The 25,223-nt window shown below is 36.2% G+C and overlaps 1 protein-coding gene and 1 long non-coding RNA gene across 2 annotated transcripts; both read left to right on the top strand.

Annotated features, from left to right (window-relative positions):
* The first annotated feature begins 1,523 nt into the window (after window positions 1-1,523).
* On the top strand, window positions 1,524-2,577 carry LOC143614090 (uncharacterized). The gene is made up of 3 exons (XR_013150242.1): window positions 1,524-2,159; window positions 2,249-2,275; window positions 2,395-2,577. It is a non-coding gene; the product is annotated as an uncharacterized LOC143614090 (long non-coding RNA).
* Window positions 2,578-4,371: 1,794 nt separating this feature from the next.
* LOC143614089 (uncharacterized) lies at window positions 4,372-7,750 on the top strand. The gene is made up of 9 exons (XM_077087622.1): window positions 4,372-4,495; window positions 4,797-4,853; window positions 4,945-5,015; window positions 6,143-6,409; window positions 6,502-6,559; window positions 6,670-6,729; window positions 6,886-6,936; window positions 7,014-7,092; window positions 7,522-7,750. The coding sequence occupies exons 1-9, from the start codon at window positions 4,415-4,417 to the stop codon at window positions 7,602-7,604; spliced, it is 807 nt and encodes a 268-aa protein (XP_076943737.1). The 5' UTR covers window positions 4,372-4,414; the 3' UTR covers window positions 7,605-7,750.
* The last annotated feature ends 17,473 nt before the right edge of the window (window positions 7,751-25,223 follow it).

Here is a 25,223-nt window from a genome sequence, read left to right as displayed (position 1 = left end):
ATGTTTAAACACAGGTTGTTAAAATTTCGTGTCTTGCACCATCTTTATTTTGTTAGAATTTTGAATTTAAAATAAGTTTAAAAATGCTAATTAAATTGTATTAAAACCATTAATCTAATTTATTGAGTTTGACTATCCTTATTAGTTATTTAAGCAAATAAGGATAGTCAAACTCAATAAATTGTATTATAAGACACTTAAATGGATAATTTAAATGTGTCTTACTAGAAAAACGAAATAATAAACGTGATTTTTATTTAGAAATTAGAAGAATAACATGTAAAACAAAAAAAACAGGAAAGAAAAATATAAAACTTCAAATAAATATAAAACAACCATTGTTATAGGTATAACACATAACCGGAAAAACTTACCGGAAAAACGTAAATACGTCCACATGTTAGCTTCATCGCCGTTTTTGATTTACAACCTAAACTAATTTTAATAAAATCAGTTAACAATGAAAATAAAGATAAAAAAGTTAGAGGAAACAATAATCGGAATAAAATATAAAGTTGCCGGAAATACATGTATCAACAATCGGAAGTTTATTATAAAATATAAACTTACCGGAAAACGATTAATACAAATCTAGATCTGGATTAGCCGGAATATATGAGAGGAAAGAAAAATATAAAACTTCAAATAAATATAAAACAACCATTGTTTTAAGTATAACACATAACCGGAAAAACTAAATGGAAAACGTACCGGAAAAACATAAATACCTCAACATATTAGCTTCATCGCCGTTTTTTATTACAACCTAAACTGATTTTAATAAAATCAATTAACAATGAAAATAAAGATAAGAAGATTAGAGGAAACAATAACCGGAAGAAAATATAATGTTGTCGGAAATACATATATCAACAATCGGATGCTTATTATAAAATATAAACTTACCGGAAAACGATTAATACAAATCTGGATCTAGAGTAGCCGGAATATATGAGAGGGTGAAAGGAGATCCGGAAAATAGAGAAAGAGAGAAAAATATGTTTATGGTGAATAATTATGTATAAGTAAGGTTTAAATATAGGGTGATTTGGTGAAGATGACACATGACAGCATAATAGACAACCTGACAATGGAAAGTTGCTGACTTGATGCATATGTGGAGAGCCTAGAATAATGCCATGTGGACAAAGTGTATTGCTTTAATAGTATTTAAGAATAAGGATTACAAATTAGGTTATGTTATAATTATCGGTCAAATATTAATTATGAAAGAAATATAATGTACATCCTTGATAACTAATTACTGCTGTTCTTAAAATGAAATGATTATTGATATTATTGATGCATTTAATATTATTCACATGATTAAAGATATACTTCCTCACTCTCATTATAAGTGTCCAGGTTAAAAAAACACAAAGTTTAAGATGGGTTGAACGATTACTTTTTTTTTCTTACCAAATGACAGTAATACCCTTGAAAAGTGGGTCAATCAATATTGTTTATTAATGTTAGTTGTGTGTGTTTAAGGGTATTAGAAATTAGCTCATAAATTTTTTTTAATTGTGTCATCGTATTCATTTATGACTGTGACGCTTATGGTGCGAATGTTTCTGCTGATCTGTGTAATTTGAGCTGGACATATACTATGGTTTTTGGTCTTTGATTTATATGTTACATATATAGAGGACTATGATGATAAACATGAATCTTTTCACGGGTTTTTTGAAACAAAACTATGATAATCTACATCTTGGGAGGGCATGAACCAAGGCCTTTGTTCAAAAGCTTGGTGCAGTTTTTATATCTGTTGGCTGCGGCGTCTCGCACATCATTTTGAAGTTTGAAGGTTAGTAACTAACTTTCTATTAGTAGTCTTTATTGTCATCATGTTATTGATGATTAATATGTTTTCTGTTGAGTTGCAGTAGTATATAAAAGTGTTGTAGAAGATGTTCGTTAACTGATGATTTTTGTGTTCTTCCAAAAAGTCAAAAGAAGATACATTGGAGGTAAACGAAACAAAATAAATTTTCCATGTTTACATATTGAGCCCGTATAATGTTGTTATTAAATTGATCGGACATATACTATGGTTTTGTCTTGAAGCAAGAGGAAGCTGAGTCAAATCTCCAGATTATACATGAGTTTTGGCATTACTTAGAAGGCAAAAACTCAAAACAACTAAATGAGATGAGGTGAATTTAGTTTATTTGTCGTTTTATCTATTGCACATAATACTCCTAACTATTGTTTCAACATGTGCTATTATTATATTCTTCTTCAGGTAGGAAGCTGTTATGTCATTGTTCAAGTAAGTTTTTTTTTGTCCTTTATAATTCCAATAAATATTTAAAGGACCTATATTGCTAATCATTTAATAATTTGTTGTCGCTTGAAAGTTTAAATGACTGAATCACTACACTTCTGCAGTTTTTTGCTGCAAAGACGAAGTGTCCCATTAGCTATCGGTTGACTAGCGTTGTGATTATAGACACAACCAACGCAACGTGCAGGTTATAAAATTTTTTGGTTTGATATTGTTATAGTTTGTGTTTTTTTTTTTTATGTTTTGAATTGCGTTCAAATTATAACTTTGAATATCACGCATCATTGTTTTTTATTTTGTTTATGCTTTATAAAATAACAAGTACATAATACAATTTAGTTTTGTGTAGCTGGCATAAATCTAATCCTAAAGTGTGTTTTTTTTTGTTCTAATTGTGTAACTTTACACTTGCGTGAGTTTACTCTTTGTCTAACATACTATACAACGACCCGTGCAACGCGCGGGTTCTTAATTGCTCAGGTGTTGGTAGACGACCTCGAAAGGGTGGGCGAGGTGGTTAACCTACTGTTGACGGGTTTCTGTTTGGAAACCCTAGGTGACGGTGGTTGGTAACGGCGGTGGTCCGATGGCCATGAAAACCTTTAATTGCAGAAGCGCGCTAGAACTGATGTGGTTATTTTCTATCTCATCTTCTGAACTGATGTGATTACCTCTAAAGATGCAATGTTTAATGCCTGATGTCTTACACTTTGCGATGTTTGATTTTGTATTGTTAGGTTAATTGTTGTGTTTTGTGCTTGGCTTTATTGTTTCTTCCGGTTACCACTTGCTTTATGGCTGTGATGATGCTCCGTTTTTTGGCGTGACAACATATGTTGCAGCCATTGTGTGGACCTGAGCCTCATGTAGGCGGTGAACTTACATTATTTGTGTTTCCATGAAATTACATTATGCTGGCAACGAATTATATAGCACATGGAATATTTTGCTAAGAACGTTTGGGCGGTGCGGTGCCTTACGTCTATTTTGTGACGTTAGATGTGTGTACATGAGGTGTTCGATGAAATGTGCCTCTCTTCTTTTGGGTTTAACAAATACTGTGATGGTTTTCTGAGCCTAGGTACGCTGCACATAAGGTGTTTGATGGTATGCTTTGACCATTGTGCTACACCTTTAAGATTTTGGGGGTGATGATGATACCGGAATCTTGGTGTAAATTATACAACTATGCATACAACTATACGAAAACGTACTTAATTTTTGAATGACATGTAATCACTACCCATGGATAGATAGATATGTATGTAAACCCCACTTTCAGACGTTTTGAACTAAACCAACGTATACATGCATGATGGCTGCCCTACAAATGAATAACCGCATCAACATATGTAACAAAAACAAAACACAGCATATACTCGACCCGCAGCAACGCACGGGTACGGTTACTTGTTTAAATTAAAAAGCCAATTTGATAGTAAAAAATATAAACGGGTCTTGGGTCTCATCAAACCATAAGTATATTATTAACTTTCACAAATATTATTATAATGAAAAAACCAATTTCATAGTAAAAAAATATAAACGAGTCTTGGGTCTCATCAAAACCATATAGCTTTTAAACCGGGTTATAACATCTCATTTATTTGTAAAACAATTTATCATCAAACCATAAGTGTATTATTAACTTTCATACAATAAAAAAATATAAATTAAAAAAATAAATAAATATTAAAACAAACAATATAAAACACCCCCAGGAAATAAAAACTAGTATCTAATATTTGAAATCACATTCTCAAATACTTAATATCTGAAATGCTTTTAACAATACAAGATTATAAACGAGTATGTCTCTTATTTATAAACACTAGTCATCCAAGCATATATACATCTGCGGACCCAACACGTACACCAAATTTCATTTTCTTAAACGCCAATTCTAAATTTTTTATTTCAGATCAGGAATGAGATAAATACCACCGAATAGATTCATGGTACCCGGATGTGACCCGATGAGCTCCATTTCTTTGTTTATGTTACTTGAGATAATATCGCCTTCTGAGCTCCAAAATCGGCCCCTAAACCATAAATCTCTTGTTCTCATTTCAAATAATATCAATAATAAAAGTTGAATCGTAAGGGGTTTAGTTTAGGTCAAGAATGTCGTCGGAGCCTCCGCCGTTCCAAGAATCAACACGATGCGATGTTTGTAAATGCACTTTCAACACCTTCAGGCGACGGGTAAATTATTATTATTATTATTATTATTATTATTATTATTATTATTATTATTATTATTATTATCTTATTATCCATATACATACATACATACTGCTTCAATCAATTATGTATGTACCTGACTTTGATCTAATGTTCGTGCTTTTAATAAGCTTCTCAAACTCCATGTACAAATCTATCTCAATGATTAATTTTAATTAATTAAGTTGTCCTCATAATTATTTATTTTGACCTAATCAAGATCATAATTTTTGACCCCATAAATAAATAGTCAAAAACCTAATTTCTGATTTTGAATTGATAGCATCATTGTCGACGGTGTGGCCAAACCTTATGTGCTGAACATTCTTCAGATCAAATGGTATGTTGCAACATATTTAATATTTATTATTAACAATTTATTATGAGAACAACAATTTTTTTTATGAATTTGGTACTGTGTGCTCTTTCAGGCTCTGCCTCAATTTGGTCTTCACGCACCTGTTAGAGTCTGCTCAAACTGTTATAATGACGCGTCCACTCGGTATGTCTTAATGTTTGAGGTTTTGTGCATTCATTTTGACTTTCGTGATATTCGGTTGTATGTTAAATGGCTTATATCGCTGGAAAAAGATTGCATAAGTTTTTGTAAATGTGACTACCTCATCTGTTTGTTATACGAGTCGTGAATTTAACCAATGGTTACTTGCAATTTAATGTTGTAAAGATACACAATCCCATACCTTATAGCCACCAATATATACAACATATTCATTCTTAAGATAAGGATTATAAACTTTCGCCTAATAAATTGAGTCTTTTTTCAGTCGAACACTCAAATAGAAATAGAGAGCGAAGTAACTAGAAAGATTGTTAGAATCACCGAATGCCTTATATAGATATCCAATGTATCAAAAAGATGCCCATCCTACCTCCTTTACGTTCTTGACTTAGAAAATTCATGATTTATTCAAATGGAAAGTGATTTGTTGTAATTAAAGACTCTTTTTTAAAATTCCAACTTCACAACTTCATTTGAATTTCTGAACATTCAGATTTTTTTAAACATTACCTCTTCTTTCATGACATCAATTTTTTTAGCAATGGATTAGTCTCTGCTTAACTAATGATCTCGATCCAAGTACTTAGAAACTATGCAGTCAGTATCGGTGGGATATTGGTTATTGGTCCCCATGAAATATCAGTCGGAATATCGGTACCGATAAATATCGGCGATATTGACTGATATATCACCATATCAGTGTTTTAAGTCTTAATTGTCATTTTTAGTGTTTAATCTTAGTGTATTAAGTCTTAATCTGTTCCTACTTGCTACAATTGTTAGTGATTTGAAAGTTGCAAAAGGTTAAATTGTTAATGGTAGGAGAGTATACTGTATTGTCAGTGTTCAATTACTATATATATAAATTCTGCATGATATTGAAATTACTGATATCCTACCATGATAACCGATATCTCAAATAACGGTCTTTGACTGATATCCGATATTTTTCCACATCAACTGCATAGCTTAGAAACCATGTACCCTTTTCCAATCTATAATAGAGAGTTTTTAGTCATTGTATATAGTAAGATCACTCTTGTTCAATTAGTTATGCATCTACGTAATTACTGTACTTTATTGTTAAGTATGTATACCATTTTATGTAGCACTGAAAAACCCGATGGAGTTGCTTCTTTGAATGAAGCGAATTCTGTAACAGATTCAGTTGCAAGATTGGATATTAATACATCATCAAATTCTGATACCATACAAAGTGGTGCTCCAAATTGCACGTGTGGAATGCCTTTATGCATATGTGAGGTGGCATCAAGTGATGACGTGGCACCTGTGCAGCCGAAACCTGTCCCAGTATCCACAGCTCCTAAAAAAGTAGACACTGCACCGAGAAGTAGAGCTTCATCTAGCAAGTATAGGTATATACTCAGACCTTGGTTTTCCATCAATCATTTTTCTAGAATTTTGAATATTTAAATTTATTTTTAAAGTAACATACAATAATTTGCAGTACATCAGCTAACACTAGCTCAGAAAGACCACTTGCGGATTATGCAGTTAATGGAGAGGTATGCTATCTTGAAGTACATGTGTCAGCCGTCGTAGAATGGTTTTGGCAGAATATGTATAACAGTTGTTGACAGTTAAAAAACCTGAAAATATTGTATGTTGTTTGTAGGGTTTACATGAAGCTATAAAGAGTGGTGACTTATTCTCTGTCAAAAAGCTTCTTGGTGAGGTAAGTAAAATAACATTATTTCGTTTCTTGTTTGAAGGATAAAAAAGAACATTGTTAACAGTATATGCTTCTATTGTACATGCTTTCGTTTATGTTAAAATGAAATTACAGTATGTTTTTAAATCTATAATTTTATGCTGAAATTATCTGTTGTAGGGAGTTGATGCAAATTACTGTGACAGACAAGGATTATCACTCTTGCATTTGGTTCTCTCTCTCTCTCTCACAAACACACACACACAAACACAGATTTTCTTTATTCTAACAGCATTTGTTCAATTTAGGCTGCGGTTTTTAACAAAACTGATATAGCTTTTACTCTCATGGAAAATGGAGCAAGTCTGGATTGTAAGAATCTTCAGGGTATGTTTCATTCAGTCCTTAATATATTTTAGGCCTAATTTGTGCTTTCGTGAAGTATGATTCAACTTTTAGGGACCTTTTTACTTTGGTGATTGAATTGCCTAAAAGTCTGTTAAGTAAGATTCATCTTTCGCTTCTATTCAACTTATTAACTTTAGTTGCTATGAGAAATTATTGGACTGATTACGTGAAACTTATGCATGATGCTTTCACAAATTAAAGCTGATAATGATATTTTTTATTAGTTATTTTCATAATTGGAACTAAATTATATATTATTCCAACTTTTGGAAATTAAATGCCTACTGTAGATGTGTTGCATCAGGTACAATTTGTAAATATTGTTAAAAGAATCTTTATACACACATGCGCGCGCACACATAAACGCAATGTAACTTGATCAAACTGATGATCTTTATTTAAATTCAGGAGAGACGCCACTTGATTGTGCCCCTGTAACATTGCAATTCAAGATGAAGAAGAAGATGGAAGAACTTAAACAATGCAAGTAAAAAGGAGTTATTCTGAAACATTAATATCATGGTTGTTGGAGACCATTTTGTGTTTTACTTTGACCAATTTCTTGGTGGTTTGCAACTGTATTTCTGCTTTAGAACAATAAACAATTCTGTTTTTTTGCTCTCCTAAAGTTAAAAGATCTGAATAAGCAAAAGTGAAGTGTAATAATCTATTATATACTTAACATAAGATTACATAAACCTGTTTTGTTCATGCTGAGGCTCAGGTACAGAGAGAAAAACAGAACTGAGATCATATTTTTGTGAATTAAATTCTGAACTAAAATCTGGAGCATTAATAACCTATTTATTTTAGTTTGATAGGGAGTTTGTTAAATATTAAAACATAGTTTTGAAAAGTTTGTTTAGGGTCAAAGTATTTGGTCAAGGTTTTGAAAAGTTTGTAGCTAGTCCAAATTCATTTCATAGACATGATTTGTGGATAGTCATGATTTTTTTCTAATTTAAACACGTGATGAATATATGTATTTGAGGTTGATAATAAGCATATTCGTAATAAAAGATAGGTTTATATCCACTGTAATAGTGGTTAAAATGCACAGTTGTGATTCGCAAATTTTCGGTTCCATGTTTACCTTATTGCTGAGCATATTTCAGTGAAATCATTGATGTATACATTGTATCTGTTGCCATATATTGATATTTTTGTGTAGATATTGTTGCACACACCATGCATTAGTAATCACTCATGCATTAGTAATCACTCTTTTGTATGTGCCATTGCATGTTACACCGTATATGTATACACTATAATGGAGTGATTAAGTGTATGCATGGAAGGAACTAAAAATAACCTAAACAAATAATCAAAAGTTTTACTCAACTTTGTCATTTCGGTTACTTTTAGCTATGTTTTATTTACAAACTTATTTTCGTCTCAATAGCTGCCACTAAAATAGTGAGATCAATGACCTAAATTACCATTTTCCAAAAAAAAAAAAAAAAAATTCGTATTCTAACTTTTTTAACATATGTATAGGGGATTTTCATACAAAACCTCTTATTTGTAAGAACGGTAGAAAGATATGAGGACGTGACACGTGGACAAATGTGATTTTTATGCTCGATGCTTGAGGGTATTTGAGTTTATGTATATTGCACAAAAATTTGTAACACACATATGCACCATGTAAATAAGATAAGCCCACTAAATCAATAAAAATGCTATACTTAGTTCAAAAAGAATAGAATTCTAGATTTTATAGTTTTAAGAAATAATTATTAAGAATATATAAACTGTAAAAAGATTGGTAGAATATCAGCAATTAAGGTTAACTCATATTGTTTTCTTACATTTACAAGGGGATTGCAATGTAAATTTCACAGTACCCTTCATTCTTAAATGCATGACATCAATACAACATGATTTGAAGAGTGCCAAAGACATTTTCTTTTTTAAACAAATAAATATGCACTCCTAATTATAATCTGTTATCATCATCGTATTGTTAACAAGTTCAATCTAGTTAAACAATTAAATCACATATGTGACAAGAATTTAGTAAGAACCTTCAGCGTATGTGTCTCAATTAAATTCTAACAAGTTTATATCATTAACTTGCATAAGATAAGTTGCATGCGGATTGTATTCTTTTCGGGTCAAAAAAATATAGAAAAGTTGAAACAACCAAACATATGAGACAGTCAAATGCGGCTGCCTGAAAGATGTTTCCACAGAATCATATTAGAACCTTCTTACAAGAATATTAAATCCTCAAAAACATCAGCAACCAACGATCAGTGGTACACATGTACGTTAATCAGTCAATACTTCTGATTCAATCCAACTTCACCTTTGAAACGTAACTCTATATACATGTCAATATATACACCAACACCTCTTCATATTCACTTCAACCATGGCTCCATTCCAACTCTACTCCATCATACTAATCTCATTAACATCAGCTTCAACTTCATTCGCACTTTACGCAAGGCGCGGATGCAACGACACATGCGGCAACGTCCGGATTCCATACCCGTTTGGAATCGGAACAGATTGTTATCTAAACGAATGGTATGCTGTTGACTGCAACTCATCAACACCATATCTTTCTTCAATAAACAACCTTCAAGTGTTGTCTCTGAATATGGAAAACCAGACGGTAACAGTTAACGTTTCGATGATCTCCGACTGTCAAAACACAGTTCGGAACAGCAGTCAGATCCTGAGTGTTAATCTTGGAGGGACTCCGTTCTTGTACTCACAAGAACACAACAGATTCACCGTGGAAGGGTGCGGATGTTGGAAAATTTGTTACGTGTGCATTAGGAGGTTGTTATGACACAACAAATGCACACTAATAGACATTGATGAATGAGATATCGATGTGTGATTGTGTGTATTTGAAAGAAAATACTATAGTGGTGTATCCCACATTGGTGGGATGAAAAACTTGTGCCTTGTTTTTCCTCTATAAATAGAGAGGTAAACTAAGTTGCAACACACACCAAACCTTACACACAACAGAAGCATTGTTGCAAGGTTTTTCTAGCTTCTTCTTCTACATTTCTGGTTTCTTTTATTCGAACCTTTTTCAGGTTTACGGTTAACTCCGGCAGTACTACTGCTTTGGCTGTTGTACCCTGGGAAACAACGAGTTCTCTTGGGAGACTCGAAATATTGTTTTAAGGGCCCAGTGTTCAACACGATCCTCAGCCAAACCGTTTACATTTTTTTTTGTATTGTACTTGGTTTATTTCTTTAATTCTGTATTGTATTTCAGATTCTTGTATTGTATTGTATAAGTAATAAAACTATTTGTTAATTTTCTGTTTATTTACTCAATTCACGAATTCGGTTCCTACAATCTTAAAACAATATTTTTAAAACCGTTTTGTTGAAACTTTGTTTAAATTTTCAGAAACTATTCTGTTTTGATCTAAACCAGTTTTGTTTCAAAATAGTATATGTTTTAAAAACAGTTTTTTCTTTTCTGTTTTGGTCTCAGAATCAAGAATTGGATCTTCAAAGTTGGACTTAGACAGATTCGTTCTTGGTTTAACATTCTGAAATCAGAAAAGGCTCCTTTTTGGGCTGTTTCCGGCTATCTAGCACGAGATAGCTTATCATGAAAACTTTGTTTAAATTTTCAGAAACTATTCTATTTTGATCCAAACCAGTTTTGTTTCAAAATAGTATATGTTTTAAAAACAGTTTTTCTTTTCTGTTATGGTCTCAGAATCAAGAATTGGATCTTCAAAGTTGGACTTAGACATATTCGTTCTTGGTTTAGCATTCTGAAATCAAAAAAGGCTCCTTTTTGGGCTGGTTTTGTTATCTCGCACGAGATAAAGCTATCTTACACGGGATAAATTTATCTGGCAAATTTCAGAATTTTCTGAATTTTTTTTCTAAGTTACTAACTTGGTCTGTTTTCTGTGTGCAAGAATGACAGGACCAACCCCAAACATTTCTAATGCTACCCCTGCTGTCCATTTGACCACCCCAGCCAATGTGGGAGCGACCACAATGGCTAACCATGCTGAAAAACCCGAAAAGTTCACTGATGTCCACTTTAAGAGGTGGCAGCAGAAAATGTTTTTCTACTTGACAACCTTGAACTTAGCACAGTTCTTGGAGAAAACAGCCCCCATACCTACTGCCCAAGATTATGCCCAAAGTGTGAGTGCTTTGGACGCTTGGAAACATTCTGAATTTCTATGTCGCAATTACGTGCTCAATGGTTTGGCGGATCCATTGTATAACGTCTATTGTGGGATAAAGACTGCCAAAGAACTATGGGAGTCTTTAGACAAGAAGTATAAAACCGAAGATGCGGGAACAAAGAAATTTGTTGTGGCCCGTTTTTTGGACTTTAAAATGATCGACTCCAAGACTGTGATCACCCAAGTCCAAGAACTACAAGTTATACTTCATGAAATTCATGCCGAGGGTATGACACTTAGTGAAACGTTCCAAGTTGCAGCCATAATTGAAAAGTTGCCTCCTAGTTGGGTTGAGTTTAAGAATTATCTTAAGCACAAACAAAAGGAGATGACTATTGATGAATTAATTGTTCGTCTTCGAATTGAGGAAGACAATAAAACGGCTCAAAAATCAGCTCGTGTGGAGCCAATGGCTAAGGCCAACATGGTTGAACTTGGACAATCTTCTAAGGGGGGGCATAAGGGTAAGGAAACCTCCTCACCGGGTGTTCCACGATATGCCAGAACATAACCACTACAAATAGAGACGATTGTTACGGCGTTAACTGCTGCCAAACGACTATTCCGTATTATCTTGAGACGTATAGTGTGAATATTTCGGGTTTGGAAAGGCCGGGCCCTGATGGGGTTTGTGGGTCTACGTTTTTGGTGGACGAAAGTTCGTATTCGGCTGGCAGGTTTTCGGGTCGGTCTGCAGTGGTGGACAGCTCCTTTGTTCCGATTTCAATAAAGTGGACGCTAACAGGGCGTGATGTTACAAGTTGTTCGAGTTCAGAAAGACAGGAGCTTAGTTTGGGTAATAGGACTGTTATTGAATCTTACAAATGCAGCTGCAGACCTATAGAAGAAGGAAGCCCGTATTTGGTTGATGGGTGCGAAGGTACGTACGTGCTCTATTTTACTACTCGATTATGGTTCGGGTTTCAAATGATCTTGTAGTATTGTTAATGTTGTGTGTTTTAAAGCCAAGGTTTTATTGTTTTGTGTTGCAGTTGTGGGAGAATGCGCGACTTGCAATGGTGAATGTCAGGTTTTATTCGGGTCGAGGAACATCACTTGCATTCCTAATCCTATATCGGAGGCTTGAAGCAAATCTTCGACACTTGGTGTTATTCTAGGTAAAACTACAAATGATTAGTTGCTAGTTATTATGTTTACAGCCTATAGGATATTGGTGAGTCCTGTGAGTTGATCTGAGATAGAGAAGTAACCCAAACAGGCAAACACGACCCACTGAATCCATTTAATTAGATGTGTCATAACGGTTGGCGGGTAATAGTCAAGCTGTAAACGTGTTAATTTGGTTGGCAGGTAATAATCAAGTTGTAAACGTGTTAATTGGGTTGATGGGTAGTAGTCAAGTTGTTATAACTTGCTAATCGGGTTTGTGGGCTGCAAAATGGATTAAACGGGTTAGTGAGTCGCCCTGATTAACTAAACAGGTTAATAGATTAACACGGACACGACCCATTTAAGTAAACATGTAAATAGGTCAACTCGAAAATTACCCATTTAATTAAACATGCGTATTTTCTAGTCCATCCTAGCTAAATCTCATACTACCACGAGAATATCAATTTAAGTAGACAAGTAGTTTGGTAAAGTAGCACGATTAGGGTTGACTTCGATTTCTCAAATACCAATCCTAACAACTTCAGGTGATTGTAGTTAAATCACACAACCTCCCCTTGGTTGATTTAATTAGGTTATACTTACACATTCCATTAACATTTGATTTCTTCAACTAGCATGATAACCTAAGCAATCATGTTAACAAAGTTATTTTAGAATTATCAAAACTAGAGAAATAGATCTTAACCTATATCTCATCATTTCTAAGTACAATATAGGGATCCATGTGTTATTCTTGAATAAGTTATCAAGGTATTCTTTTTAGCATTTCTAGTCTCCAAGAACATGAGTGAACACGAATGATTATTAGTCATCAACCTTGATGTATTGAGTTAAAGTGATAAAACATTTCTTCATCAAAGGATAATTGCCAAATAACCATGTATTTTACCAAACTAAATCACATGTTCAACATAATCATCAAGTAAAACAAATCTTCTTCATAGATTTTAGATGGTAAATGGAGTTTAGCTTATAATGAGCATGGTTATGAACATCAAAAGAGATGAAGATAACAAACACATGATCAAACTAGAACAATCTAACCAAATGTTGGATGAATCTTCCTTCTTCAATGGTGATGGATGATGATGATGATGATGGTGATTATAACCTCCAAGCCTTGAAACTCTCCACAAAATCTTCAATATGAGTGTGATGTGGGTGTTTTTATAAGAGAAACCCGTATAGAGATTTTCTTCAAGCACACCAAATGAGTGCAACATGCTCATCTATTTATAGGCTGTCTGGGCACTCAGGCACGGACCCGTGTCCATGTGTCCAGTGCTCTGTCAGATCGTACATGTTGACTCAGCACGGGGGCGTGCTTCCTGAGGCACGACCCCGTGTTTTTTGGTCTTTTGTCTTTTCTGAAAGGTGACCACAGCCCCATGCTTCCTGAGGCACGGCCTCGTGCCCACGTGTCCAGTATTTTGTATTTTCTTGTAGATTTTTGTCTTTTCTTGCTTTGAGAAGCATGGGGGCGTGTCTAGGGAGGCATGGGGGCGTGTTGGGGTGTTTTCTTGGGTTTTCTTTCATTTTTCTTTGGCTCTTCTCTTGTTTCTTCGTTTAAGGATTGGGTTTACCTGAAAGTACATTTTAATATGATAAATAGCCATTTGAGCTATATTACTTGATAGAAGCTGCAATTTTTAGAGATTATTTGATGCTAAAAAGAAGTATATTTTTATATACATCAAACATCCCCACACTTGAACCTTGCTTGTCCTCAAGCAAGCTATTTATAAATATTCTCTAAAAATAGAAAGTCAGGACCATAGCTTATCAACCCCAAAAGAATTCCAAGAAAATGGGAATAAAATAACCAACCTTAAATCATAAGAATATATGTAGTGATATATAAAAAGATGATTTGTTTTTATGAGCTTATGTTTATGCAAAACGTCACGTTCTCACAATGTTCACTCACACTTGGTTTTATATCTGATCATACCTGTGATGTATGTATGTGAACACTCTTAGCCCAAATGTAACCTGTGATAAATAAGCTTGTAACAAGTTCAAATCTCCACCTCTGTGAAGGTGGTAGTGTGAGTCTGGAACTGATCAATGAGCCCGTATAGCCCCTTGAAAGAGTACTGGCTGTGGTATGACAAGCTGGGCCGGCTCCTGATGATGATGGGCCGCCCTGCTGAGAGTAAGTGCGGTGGCGGGTCTGACATGGTGGTGATCCTGTCTTCCTCTCCGGTATGTCCTTTATGGTCATCTCAGCGGGGTCCTCAGGATCCCAAATCTGGTTGAGGGCATCCTGAAACCTCCACTGGTCTGGGTTTCTTCCTATTTGCTGGACCATTTTCATACTGATACAGAAGTTAAGATCAAGTGCGATTGGGTTCGGGCTTCGTGTTTCTTCTCTATCTGCATCATAAGCTTTGTAAAGCTTATAAATCCATGCACCACCAAAGATAGGGGTATTTTGGCTCTTTGCATTTGCATTGGTTCTAAAAAGTTGACAGAACAGGTACGTGATGTTGCAAGGTACCTCGTTCCTGATGCAATAAAGGGCCCACAAATCCCTTAATCCCATGACCCCTTCACTCTGACCACGCGCAATGACTGTGTGGCTCAGCAAGCGGTGAATGTATCTCATCACTGGGTCGTGTAAGGCGGTGCTCTTGGTGCTACTTGTGATATATCTTTCAACCCCAAAACTAGACTACTCCCATGCTTGTACCCTTGTGATTCTCGGCTCGCTTGATTCATCAGCATCTTCGTCTGCAAAGGTTGTCATAAACTCGTACCATATGGGAGTATCGGTATCGTTGCTCGTGTAAATGCCCAAATCAATCCCGAGCTGTGTGACCGAAGTTTTGTACCATACTTCCCCACATCTAAACTCAACAGCTTCTTCATCCCACATATACAAGTCTTTTGTCTTGATAAAGAATGAGGCCAAGAATTCTTTAGACAATTCAGTCACTGCTTTGCCCTTTTGGTTAAAAACACATGTCCACGGTCCTTTGACAATTCTCCATTGGTTTACTTGCTTCAGAGTTTCCTTGCAAGCATAAAAGTTTGGTTCTAAAAGTCGGTTGTTTAGGTAGACCGTTCTTTGTCGGGTGCGTTCATCTCGTTCCGTGTTTTCATGAAAAACTAGGAAAGCATGGTCATCATCCCCGTATTCAGCCATCTGCAATTTTAGAACAAGATTAGTTGATTATTCTCAAAATCGTACTGAAAATGTGAAACAGACAGTTCAGCACAGCACCGTGCTTCAACAGGTGCGGCCCCATGCTGCTCTAAGTTTGGCAATTTTAACCATTTTTACTGATTTTGACTTTTGGTTGACCTGTGGTTGACCACGGGGCGTGTTTTGCAAAAACATAACCCGTGTTCTTAATCCTAATTCTGAAAATGTCAAGATTCAAACTTGCGATTCAACCCAGTTTTTTAAGAAATATCATACGGGTTTGATTTTTATGGTATGGATCATCCAAGACCCGAACCCGAATGATTTTCCCCAACAAACTCCTTCAAGACTAAGTGCAAATCTATCTATCAAATCTAAACCCTAGATTTAAACAATTGATCCATCTATTTTTTGGGCTTTGACCCGATTTATCAACAACTGGTCATTTTAGACCTAAAATGATGAATTTGAACAATAGAATCACTAAATTAACGTACCTGTTGTAAATCGAAGATTTTAATAAGATAATTGAACAATAGGTTAATGGGCGCCGGTTTTCGGATGTAGGCGGAGTGTATTTTAGGGTTAAGTTATGAGAAAAATGTTATTTTAATGAAAATCCCGTAAGTGCACTGTAGAGTGGGGCATGGCCCCGGGCTTCATGAAGCACGGCCCCGTGCTGCATATAACAGTCAGGTTCCCTTTTTATTTTGATTGTGTATTTAACAAGCTGGTTTGTTTTTTTTAACTAACTTCTTTGAGGATTAAGGTTAAAATAAAAATTCCTAATAGATTTCCTTAACTTTTAAACATTAAAAAGAAAATTAAATAACATGAATCGAGAAACACGAAACTAGTTTAAACGAGAACAATTCCTATCAAGACAAGACAAGGCTTATTCTACTAACGACCACCATTCCCGAACAAATCCAGAATATGTGGCGGGGCTCTTTTGGCTTCCAAGAGCTCGAAAACCTTTTTTTCGAGCTTTCTGATTTTCGGTTAAGGAAGTTAAGCTTGAAATCCACATCTCTATTGTGGCTATCAACAATGTAGAAATTCTCGAACCTTAGCAGTTCAACCTTGTTCGTCAACTCGATCAAGCGAGCTTTAGTTTGGATGTTACTTTCGACTTGGTCTCTAATTATGCTTTGAAGCCTAATGATTTCTTCCTCAAGGTGTGAGGAAGAATCACTATTTTTGAATTTTCTTACTGGTTTCCACTCCATTCTTTTTTTTCCATTTCAGTAAGTTTTAGTTTGGTATGAATGGAATAGTGAGGATGACATGCAATATATAGAGACTAGAATGTCGAGCACGACCCTGTGCTTGGCGAAGCACGGCCCCGTGGTTTTGAGGGAATAAATGTTTCTGATTCAGAGAATTGTACGGAGTCAGCGCGTATCATGATGAAGATTCTAGGGTGACCACAGCCCCATGTAAAGTATGGCACGGCCCGTGCTTTTGTCACTGGGATTTTATCTTTGAGTTTTCAAAAAAACGCAAGATTAGGAATTTTCTGAACGATGTTTAAGATGATAATTAAGCATTTCGAACGTCCTAACATTACTTTTCATTTATAAAAAGGTCCTAAACACAAATTCAGGATAAGCCCTATTTTCCTAGAACATGAAATTAAATCGGATGAAGCCCGAAAGTCCTAAACTTTGTGCCTATTGCACTTGATTACGCATGAAAGGATAAAAATGAGTGTCTCTAAATTCCAATGAATGGATCCCCTCCATCGAATGTCCTTGGTGGAGGAAAGTAAGTGAAACGAAGGACTTGAAACTGAAGTTGTTCATTGATGTCCCGTAGTTCTATTTTCATGATTTCCACCGACTCGATGAGTTGTATGAGGCTCATCTCTGCAAGGAGATTCATTTCAGTGAGTTCCTTCATGATATCTTGAAGTTTCATGAGTAGCTCAGTTTTCAAATGTGTCAGGTTTCGTTTCTCGGTTGACGAGGAACGGGAATTTCGTTGTTTATCTCAGTTGGCATTTTGATTTCTTAGGGGAGAGATTTTGTGTTTGGTTTGTTTCAATAAATGCATTGGAAAGAGGTGCAATTTATAGCCAAGCAGTTGTCGTGCACGGCCTCGTGTGGAAGGAAGCACGACCCCTTGTTTTTGGTCTGACAATTCTTGTTACAAACCAGACTGACTGAGGTTTTTGCAACGAAGATTCTGGCCCGCACTTTGTGGCACGGGATCGTGCGATCTGAGGCACGCCCTCCGTGTTTTGAGAAAAACGAACATTTATACAAGGCCTGGTTTAATGAGGGTCTTGGCCAGACCCTACTTCCAGTATGTTCATTGGTTTTGGTGGAGGATTAAGATCTCCGAGACACTTCGAATGGTCCATCGATGTATGGTTTTAATCGATGTTCATTAACTTTGAACTTGTGGCCGTCAGAATTTGAAATCTCAGCTATCCCATAGTCAAAAACTGATTCAACTATGTAAGTACCTGTCCAATGAGACTTTAGTTTTCCTGGGAAAAGACGCAAACGTGTATTGTATAACAGTACACGATCGCCAACTTGAAATTTCTTGTTTCCTTTTAAATGGGCGTCGTGTAAACGTTTAGTCTTTTCTTTGTAAGACCAGTAGTTTTCATAGGCCAGTGCTCTTAGTTCCTCGAGCTCGTGAATTTGATCTTCCTGATTTTTATCGGCGGTCATTAGATCAAAATTCATTGCTCTAAGAGCCCAGTAAGCTTTGTGCTTTAGTTTTACTGGTAGATGACATGCTTTCCCATAAACAAGTTTGAATGGTGTTGTTCCTATAGGGGTTTTGTAGGCTGTCCTAAGGGCCCACAAAGCGTCATCTAATTTTTCAGCACAAATTTTGCGATTTATTCCTATAGTTCTTTCGAGGATCTTTTTTATTCCCCGATTCGAAACTTCCACTTGCCCGTTAGTTTGAGGGTGATATGGTGTTGCAAAACGGTGGTGAACTCCATATTGTGCTAAGACTTTGGCCATCAAGGCATTGCAGAAGTGAGTACCTTATCGCTGAATAGGGCCTTTGGAGTACAGAATAGTGAAAATAACATTTTCAGAAATCGTGCAACTACTCGAGCATTGTTAGTGGGAAGAGCCTGAGATTCTACCCATTTAGACACGTAGTCAACTGCTACAAGGATGTACTTGTTTCCGAATGATTTAGGAAATGGGCCAACGAAATCTATTCCCATACATAAAAGACTTCACAAATTTGAATGCCATTTTGAGCCATCTCATTTTTGGCTGAGATGTTCCCGGCTCTTTGACAAGCATTGCATTCTTGGATCAAAGTATGTGTGTCTTTATATATGGTTGGCCAGAAAAATCCTGCGTCAAACACTTTTCTGACCGTGGTGGTGGTACTGTGGTGTCCACCAGTTGGTCCTTCGTGGCAGTGTTTGAGAATACCTAAGGCTTCTTTTCTTGATACACACCTACGAACAACCTGATCGGCACATATCCTAAACAAGTATGGATCTTCCCAGAAGTAGAACTTAAGATCGGAGAAGAATTTCTTCCGTTGTTGATGAGTTAGCATTTTTCTTAGCACTCCGTAAGCTAGATAGTTCACGAAATCGGAAAACCAAGGACTTTCATCATTCTCCTGCATGACTGCTTGGATATGCATGAAAACTTCATGTGGAAAATTATCATCGATAATTTCCATGTTTCTAAGCGTGAGATATGGACCGCGGCTACATTCTCTGCTCCTTTCTTGTCCTTGACTTCGATAACAAATTCTTGGAGTAGTAGACTCCGTCGGATAAGTCTGGGTTTGGCATCTTGCTTGTTGAAAAGGTATCGTACGACGGCATGGTCGGTGTAAACTATGGTTTTAGAAAGAACTAGGTAGGATCTAATTTTTTCAAAAGCAAAAACTACTGCTAATAACTCTTTTTCTGTTGTGGTGTAATTTTCCTATGCATCGTGAAGAGTTTTACTAGCATAGTAAATTATGAGAAAATGCTTTTCTTTGCGTTGTCCGAGTACGGCTCCAACTACAAAGTCACTGGCATTGCACATGATCTCGAATGGAAGGGTCCAATCGGGTGTAGTCATGATCGGTGCGTTCAAAAGTTTGTCTTTCAATATGTTCAATGATTCAACACATTCTTCAGAAAAGACGAAGGGTGCGTCTTTCTTTAGAAGTTTGGTCATAGGTCTAGCAATTTGGAGAAGTATTTTATGAAGCGACGATAGAATCCTGTGTGACCTAGAAAACTTCTAATGGCTTTGACTGAAGTTGGTGGCGGAAGTTTGGATATGGTTTCTATCTTAGCTCTATCAATTTCTAGCCCTGCTTGTGATATATTGTGACCGAGAACAATGCCCTTTTTGACCATAAAGTGGCATTTTTCCCAATTGAGTACTAAGTTAATTCTTCACACATAGCCAACATTTTGTCTAGATTTTTCAGACAATGATCGAAGGAGTCTCCAAAGAATGAGAAGTCATCAACGAAAACTTCCATAGAGTGTTCGATCAATTCATGAAAGTGCCATACGGAGCATTGAGTAGTCCAAATGGCATTCTTCGGTAGGCGAAGGTGCCATACGGACACGTAAAGGTGGTTTTCTCCTGATCTTCAAGAGCAATGGGTATCTGAAAGTATCCGGAAAATTCATCAAGAAAACAGTAGAACATTTTCCAAACAAACGTTCAAGCATTTGATTGATAAAAGGAAGTGGAAAATGACCTTTTCTTGTGGCGTCATTAAGCTTTCGGTAGTCAATGCTAAATCGCCAGCCAGTGATGGTCCTCATTGGAATTAGTTCTTCTTTTTCGTTCATTACAATCGTTATTCCTCCTTTCTTGGGTACTACATGAACTGGACTAACCGAAGGTGAATATGAGACTGGTTAGATTAACCCGGCATCAAGGAGTTTGATTACTTCTTTCTTCACCACATCTTGCATGTTGGGATTGAGACGTCTTTGATGTTGGACCACGGGTTTGTATTCTTCCTCCATGAGGATTTTGTGAGTATAAAGGGAAGGACTGATGCCCTTGATATCCATGATCTTCCATGCGATAGCCTTCTTATAGATTTTAAGAACTTTAATAAGTTCGCCTTTCTATTCTTTAGAAAGGTGAGATGAAATGATTAATGGGAGTTGAGAGTTTTTTTCTATAAAGGTGTATTTGAAATGGTTTGGTAGTTCTTTTAACTCTAAGGCTGGTGGTTCTTTGATTGATGGTTTTGATTTTTCATTATATTCGGTGATCTCACATACTATTTCTGACGTTTTTTGATTGTTGTTATTAGTATTTTCCTTTTCTAAAACGGGTTTGGTGAAACATTCAGTTAAGATTTGTGTTTCTAGTGGGTTATTGATGGAGGATTTCCGCACATAGCAACTCACGATAGAATCGATGATGTCAACACAGTATAATGTGTCATCGTGATGTTGCGGATGTTGCATATATTTCCCTATGTCAAAAGTGATAGCCTCGCCATTGACCCTGAGAATGAGTTTGCCGGTGCAAACATCAATGATAGCCTTTGCAGTGGCTAAAAAGGGTCTTCCTAGAATCAGAGGTACACTTTTGTCTTCCTCCATGTCTATAATTACAAAATCTACTGGGAAAACAAATTTGTCAATTTTTGACAAGCATGTTTTCAACAACGCCCCGAGGATATTTAACGGATCGGTCAGCTAACTGAATGCTTATGCAAGTGGGCTTTGGTTCTCCTATCCCTAGTTTTGCAAAAATCACATAAGGCATTAAGTTAATACTAGCTCCTAGGTCGGCCAGGGCATTGCTAACAGACAAATTTCCTATGAGACAAAGGATTGTAAAGCTCCCCAGATCGGTCATTTTCGGTGGTAGCTTGTTTTGTAGGACAGCTGAGCATTCTTCACTCAAGGTGACATGCGAGACCTCCTCCAGCTTTCTTTTGTTTGTCAGCACTTCTTTGAGAAACTTTGCATATTTCGGCATTTGAGCAATGGCTTCGATGAAATGGATGTTGATGTGGAGTTGTTTGAAGAGTTCTAAAAACTTCCCGTACTGGGCTTCGAATATCTCATGTTTCATCCGTCCAGGGTATATATGGAATAAGCGGAACATAAGTTCGGACTGGTTCATTAGGTTGTACGGTGCCTGTTGAAATCAGTATCTCTTGCGTCTTATTAGGGACTTCCTTCTCCATAACTGCTTCTGAAGTTGGTGAGGCAACAATGGTTGTGCCACTTCTCAATGTAACAACGTTAGGTGTTGCATTATGGTTGGTTACAGTGTTGCTTGGAAAAGCGCCAGGTGGTCTTTCAGAAAATTGTCAGGCAATTTTTCCGATCCGAGTTTCTAGTTTCTGCAATGATGCTTGTTGACTTTATAGATCAGCTTCATGCTTTTCCAATACTCCTCTGATATCAACGGCTCTTGAGTCGGCCTTCTTTTCTGCTTCATTTGTTTTGGTCATGATTTGGATCAACATTTCTTCAATTTTTGAGTAGCTCGAATTTTGATGACTACTGGAACTTTGTTCTTGAAATTGAGGTTTAGGTTGGAAGGATTTATTCATCGGTCTTTTTTCGAATCCGGGTAGAGTTTGAGTGTTACCTCCGTCCTTCCAACTGAAATTCGGGTGGTTTCTCCAACCTGAATTGTAGTTGTTGCTGAAAGCGTTGTTTTAACGGGCGATTAAGTAAACTTCTTCCATGGCTATAATGACTTGTTTGAAATCACTCGTATTATGCGTTCCTCCACAGGTGTCACAGGTGATCTTGGTTTTTGATAGTTCGGCTTGAAGTTGTTCGAATTTTTTAGAGAGTGCTTCAAGCTTTGCGGTAACAAGAGTGTTGGAATCAACATGGTGCATTCCTTTATGTGTTGGTGCAGATCTTGGTGGGTTATAAGCAAAACTCTTCTTTGCTGCCTTCTCCATGATTACAAATGCTTCATTAGGTGATTTGGATCCCAGATCTCCACCGGCAACTTGTTCGATGGCCTGTTTGTTTTAAATGGATTGTACGTCAAAGAAAGTTTGTAATTATAACCATACACTCAGCCCATGATGTGGTCATCTTCTCAGAAGACTTTTATATCTCTCCCATGCTGCGTGTAACGACTCATCATCATCAGTTCGGAATCCGGTAATGTTGGCTCGATATTTGGCAGTTTTATCAAGCGGAAAGTATTTGAGGAGAAACTTTTCAACCATCTGGTCCCAGTTAGTGATGGAACCAAAGGAAAGGGATTCTATCCATTTTAGGGCTTGACCCCTTAGAGAGAATAGAAAGAGTTTGATTTTGATCTGATCTTCTGAACAGTTTTGGATTTTAAAGGTTCCGCAGATTCGTAAGAATCGAGATATGTGAAAAAGATGTTCTTTTCGAGGAGACCATGAAATTGAACTGAATTTTCCACCATGTGAATGATGCTTGATTTGATTTCGAAACATTTAGTGATATCGGGTGGAGCCACTCCATTGCCATAGCCCTCGAGAGTTGGCTTGGCATACTGGCTCATGTTTGGTTAATTGTTTTGTGCTTCCATAATTTCTTCGGTTTGATTTTCTCCTGATGTGGTGGCGTCTATTGACTCATCTTAGATTGTTTCAGCGGTTTCTGCAGTCTGTTTACGTGCTCATCGACGAAAAAGTCGTTCTGATTCATAAATTGGAGAAACAAGCTCAGGTCCGAATGTAGTGGACATACATGGGACTAAATTAAATTTAAATTATTTAAAACTTAAGGCTAGTGAAAGTTAGACTTAACTATTTTAAAACTAAACTAAGGTATAAGTTAATTAAGCTAAAGTAAAGGTTAGGCTAGCCTTAAAAAAATTCTAATCTAATAGTTAGTAAAAAGGAAATAAAATAAAAGTTCAAAATTTATACAATTATAAACAATGATTAAATTAAAACTTGGATCGTTTTTAGAAGCGTACCGTATCCCCGGCAACAGCGCCAAAAACTTGATGTTGTCTGTGCGTGTGGTAAAATATAAAGGGTGGGATGATTTAAACTTTTGCACGAGATCGTGTTTTAAATTTATAAAAGTGATTTCTACTCAGACTAAACACACACAAAATAGGCAAGTGTACCTATCGTATATGTAGAATAGTATTGGTAAGAACCAAGTATCGATCCGTGGACACAAATGTCTTTAATAGTGAATCCTCCTTTTAGTTCAATCGGAGAGTTTAATCTTTTTGGGGTTGATTTTCAAACTTTTTATAAAATATAAATACTTATATATATATATATAATATAGGTGACAAGAAGAGAATTTCTAAATGAGTAATTCGATTATAGGAAGGTTACCATCAAAGATCAAGAATCCACTCCATTCTTCCTTGATGATTATTAAGTGAACAGGTGGTAAACTTGCCCTAATATTATATGATATAATTGTAACATCATGAAAATTTCGAGTCAAAAATATCAAGTTTCCAAAGTCAAGGGACCAAAACTGTCAAATTCCAAACCTTAAGGTTTAAAATGAAAATTCTGATTTCCTGACCCATCGCGATACGCGATGGATCAGAAGAGAAACCCATCGCGTATCGCGATGGGTTGTTTGACACACAAGGCACATGGCGTGCCACGTGTCCACACGTGGCACAACCTCCACCACGAGGCAGCACGTCCGCCACGTGTCGCCACGTGGCGCAACGGCTGCCACGTGGCAGGTCTACGTTGTGACGCAGCAAGCCTACGTCGCGATATGCGAAGGGCTTAGCCAAAGGGCCATCGCGTATCGCGATGAGTCTCCTGGTTTTGCCTATAAATAGCAAGCTCGGGTTTCATTCATTTCACACCAAATCGGCTGCCCTTTCTCCCACTAAAACATCTCACAAAGCCATAATATATTATACCTCAAAGTACGTGCAAACCCTCGATCATTACCTCGATCTTCATTCCCGATTCCTCGATATTCGTGCCACATATCACCGACGTACCATCAAGAAGGAGTTACCATCTCAACGTCCCAACGACTCGCCTCATATAGCGTGCCGGTGTGAGAAGAAGCATCGATGCCTCGTTTTGCGTGCAAAAGAAAAGGCGACGAGAGAAAGATGTTGATCAAGAAGAAAAAGAAGTCAAGTGGCTTTGAAGTGTTGCTCGATTGTTTAGGGTGTTCATAAGTCGACAAAGGTAGGCATAATAGCGAATAAGAATAATGGTAAAATAATATAAAAGGCTTAAAACCCTAAGTCGAGGTTATACTCGATACCTCGATAAAAGAAAATATAACAAAGAAAAATAAAGAAAGAGATTATGAATATTATATTATATATATATATGTGTGATTATATACATGTAATTCTTTGTTATAAATATTATTTAAGTAATAAATAACTATTCTTAAATAATAAAGAAAAGAAAAGAAATAAGTTTCTTAGAGAAGAAGAAACGTATGGTTTTATAAAAATAAACAAAAGGTTTATAATATAAATTAAAAGAAAGACTTTTAATTTATAAAAGAAAAAAATACTTTTTAACTAAAGGTTTTAAAGTAAAATAATCGAGGTAAATATTATAAAAGACTAAAGGTCTTAAGCCAGATTGTATATCCGACTAACAAAAGGTTATACTCGTACTATAGGTGCGAGATAGCAACGGAAAGACCCTCGGACGGTGTTGAAGCCGATCCAAATAAAAAAGGTGAATACGCCCCAAACTTT

The sequence above is a fragment of the Bidens hawaiensis genome, unplaced genomic scaffold, assembly GCF_021521415.1.
Source record: "Bidens hawaiensis isolate Kalapana, Puna unplaced genomic scaffold, B.hawaiensis_p1.1 tig00038989_1, whole genome shotgun sequence".
Classification (NCBI taxonomy): Eukaryota; Viridiplantae; Streptophyta; class Magnoliopsida; order Asterales; family Asteraceae; genus Bidens; species Bidens hawaiensis.
This window is presented reverse-complemented; position numbering and strand designations above follow the sequence as displayed.

Bases quoted from the DNA above. Each gene is read 5' to 3' on its own strand.
- LOC143614089 (XM_077087622.1), top strand. From the start codon at position 4,415: ATGTCGTCGGAGCCTCCGCCGTTCCAAGAATCAACACGATGCGATGTT. The intron at 4,854-4,944 runs GTATGTTGCAAC...GTGCTCTTTCAG, and splicing joins AACATTCTTCAGATCAAATG to GCTCTGCCTCAATTTGGTCT. The intron at 6,560-6,669 runs GTATGCTATCTT...TGTTGTTTGTAG, and splicing joins ATTATGCAGTTAATGGAGAG to GGTTTACATGAAGCTATAAA.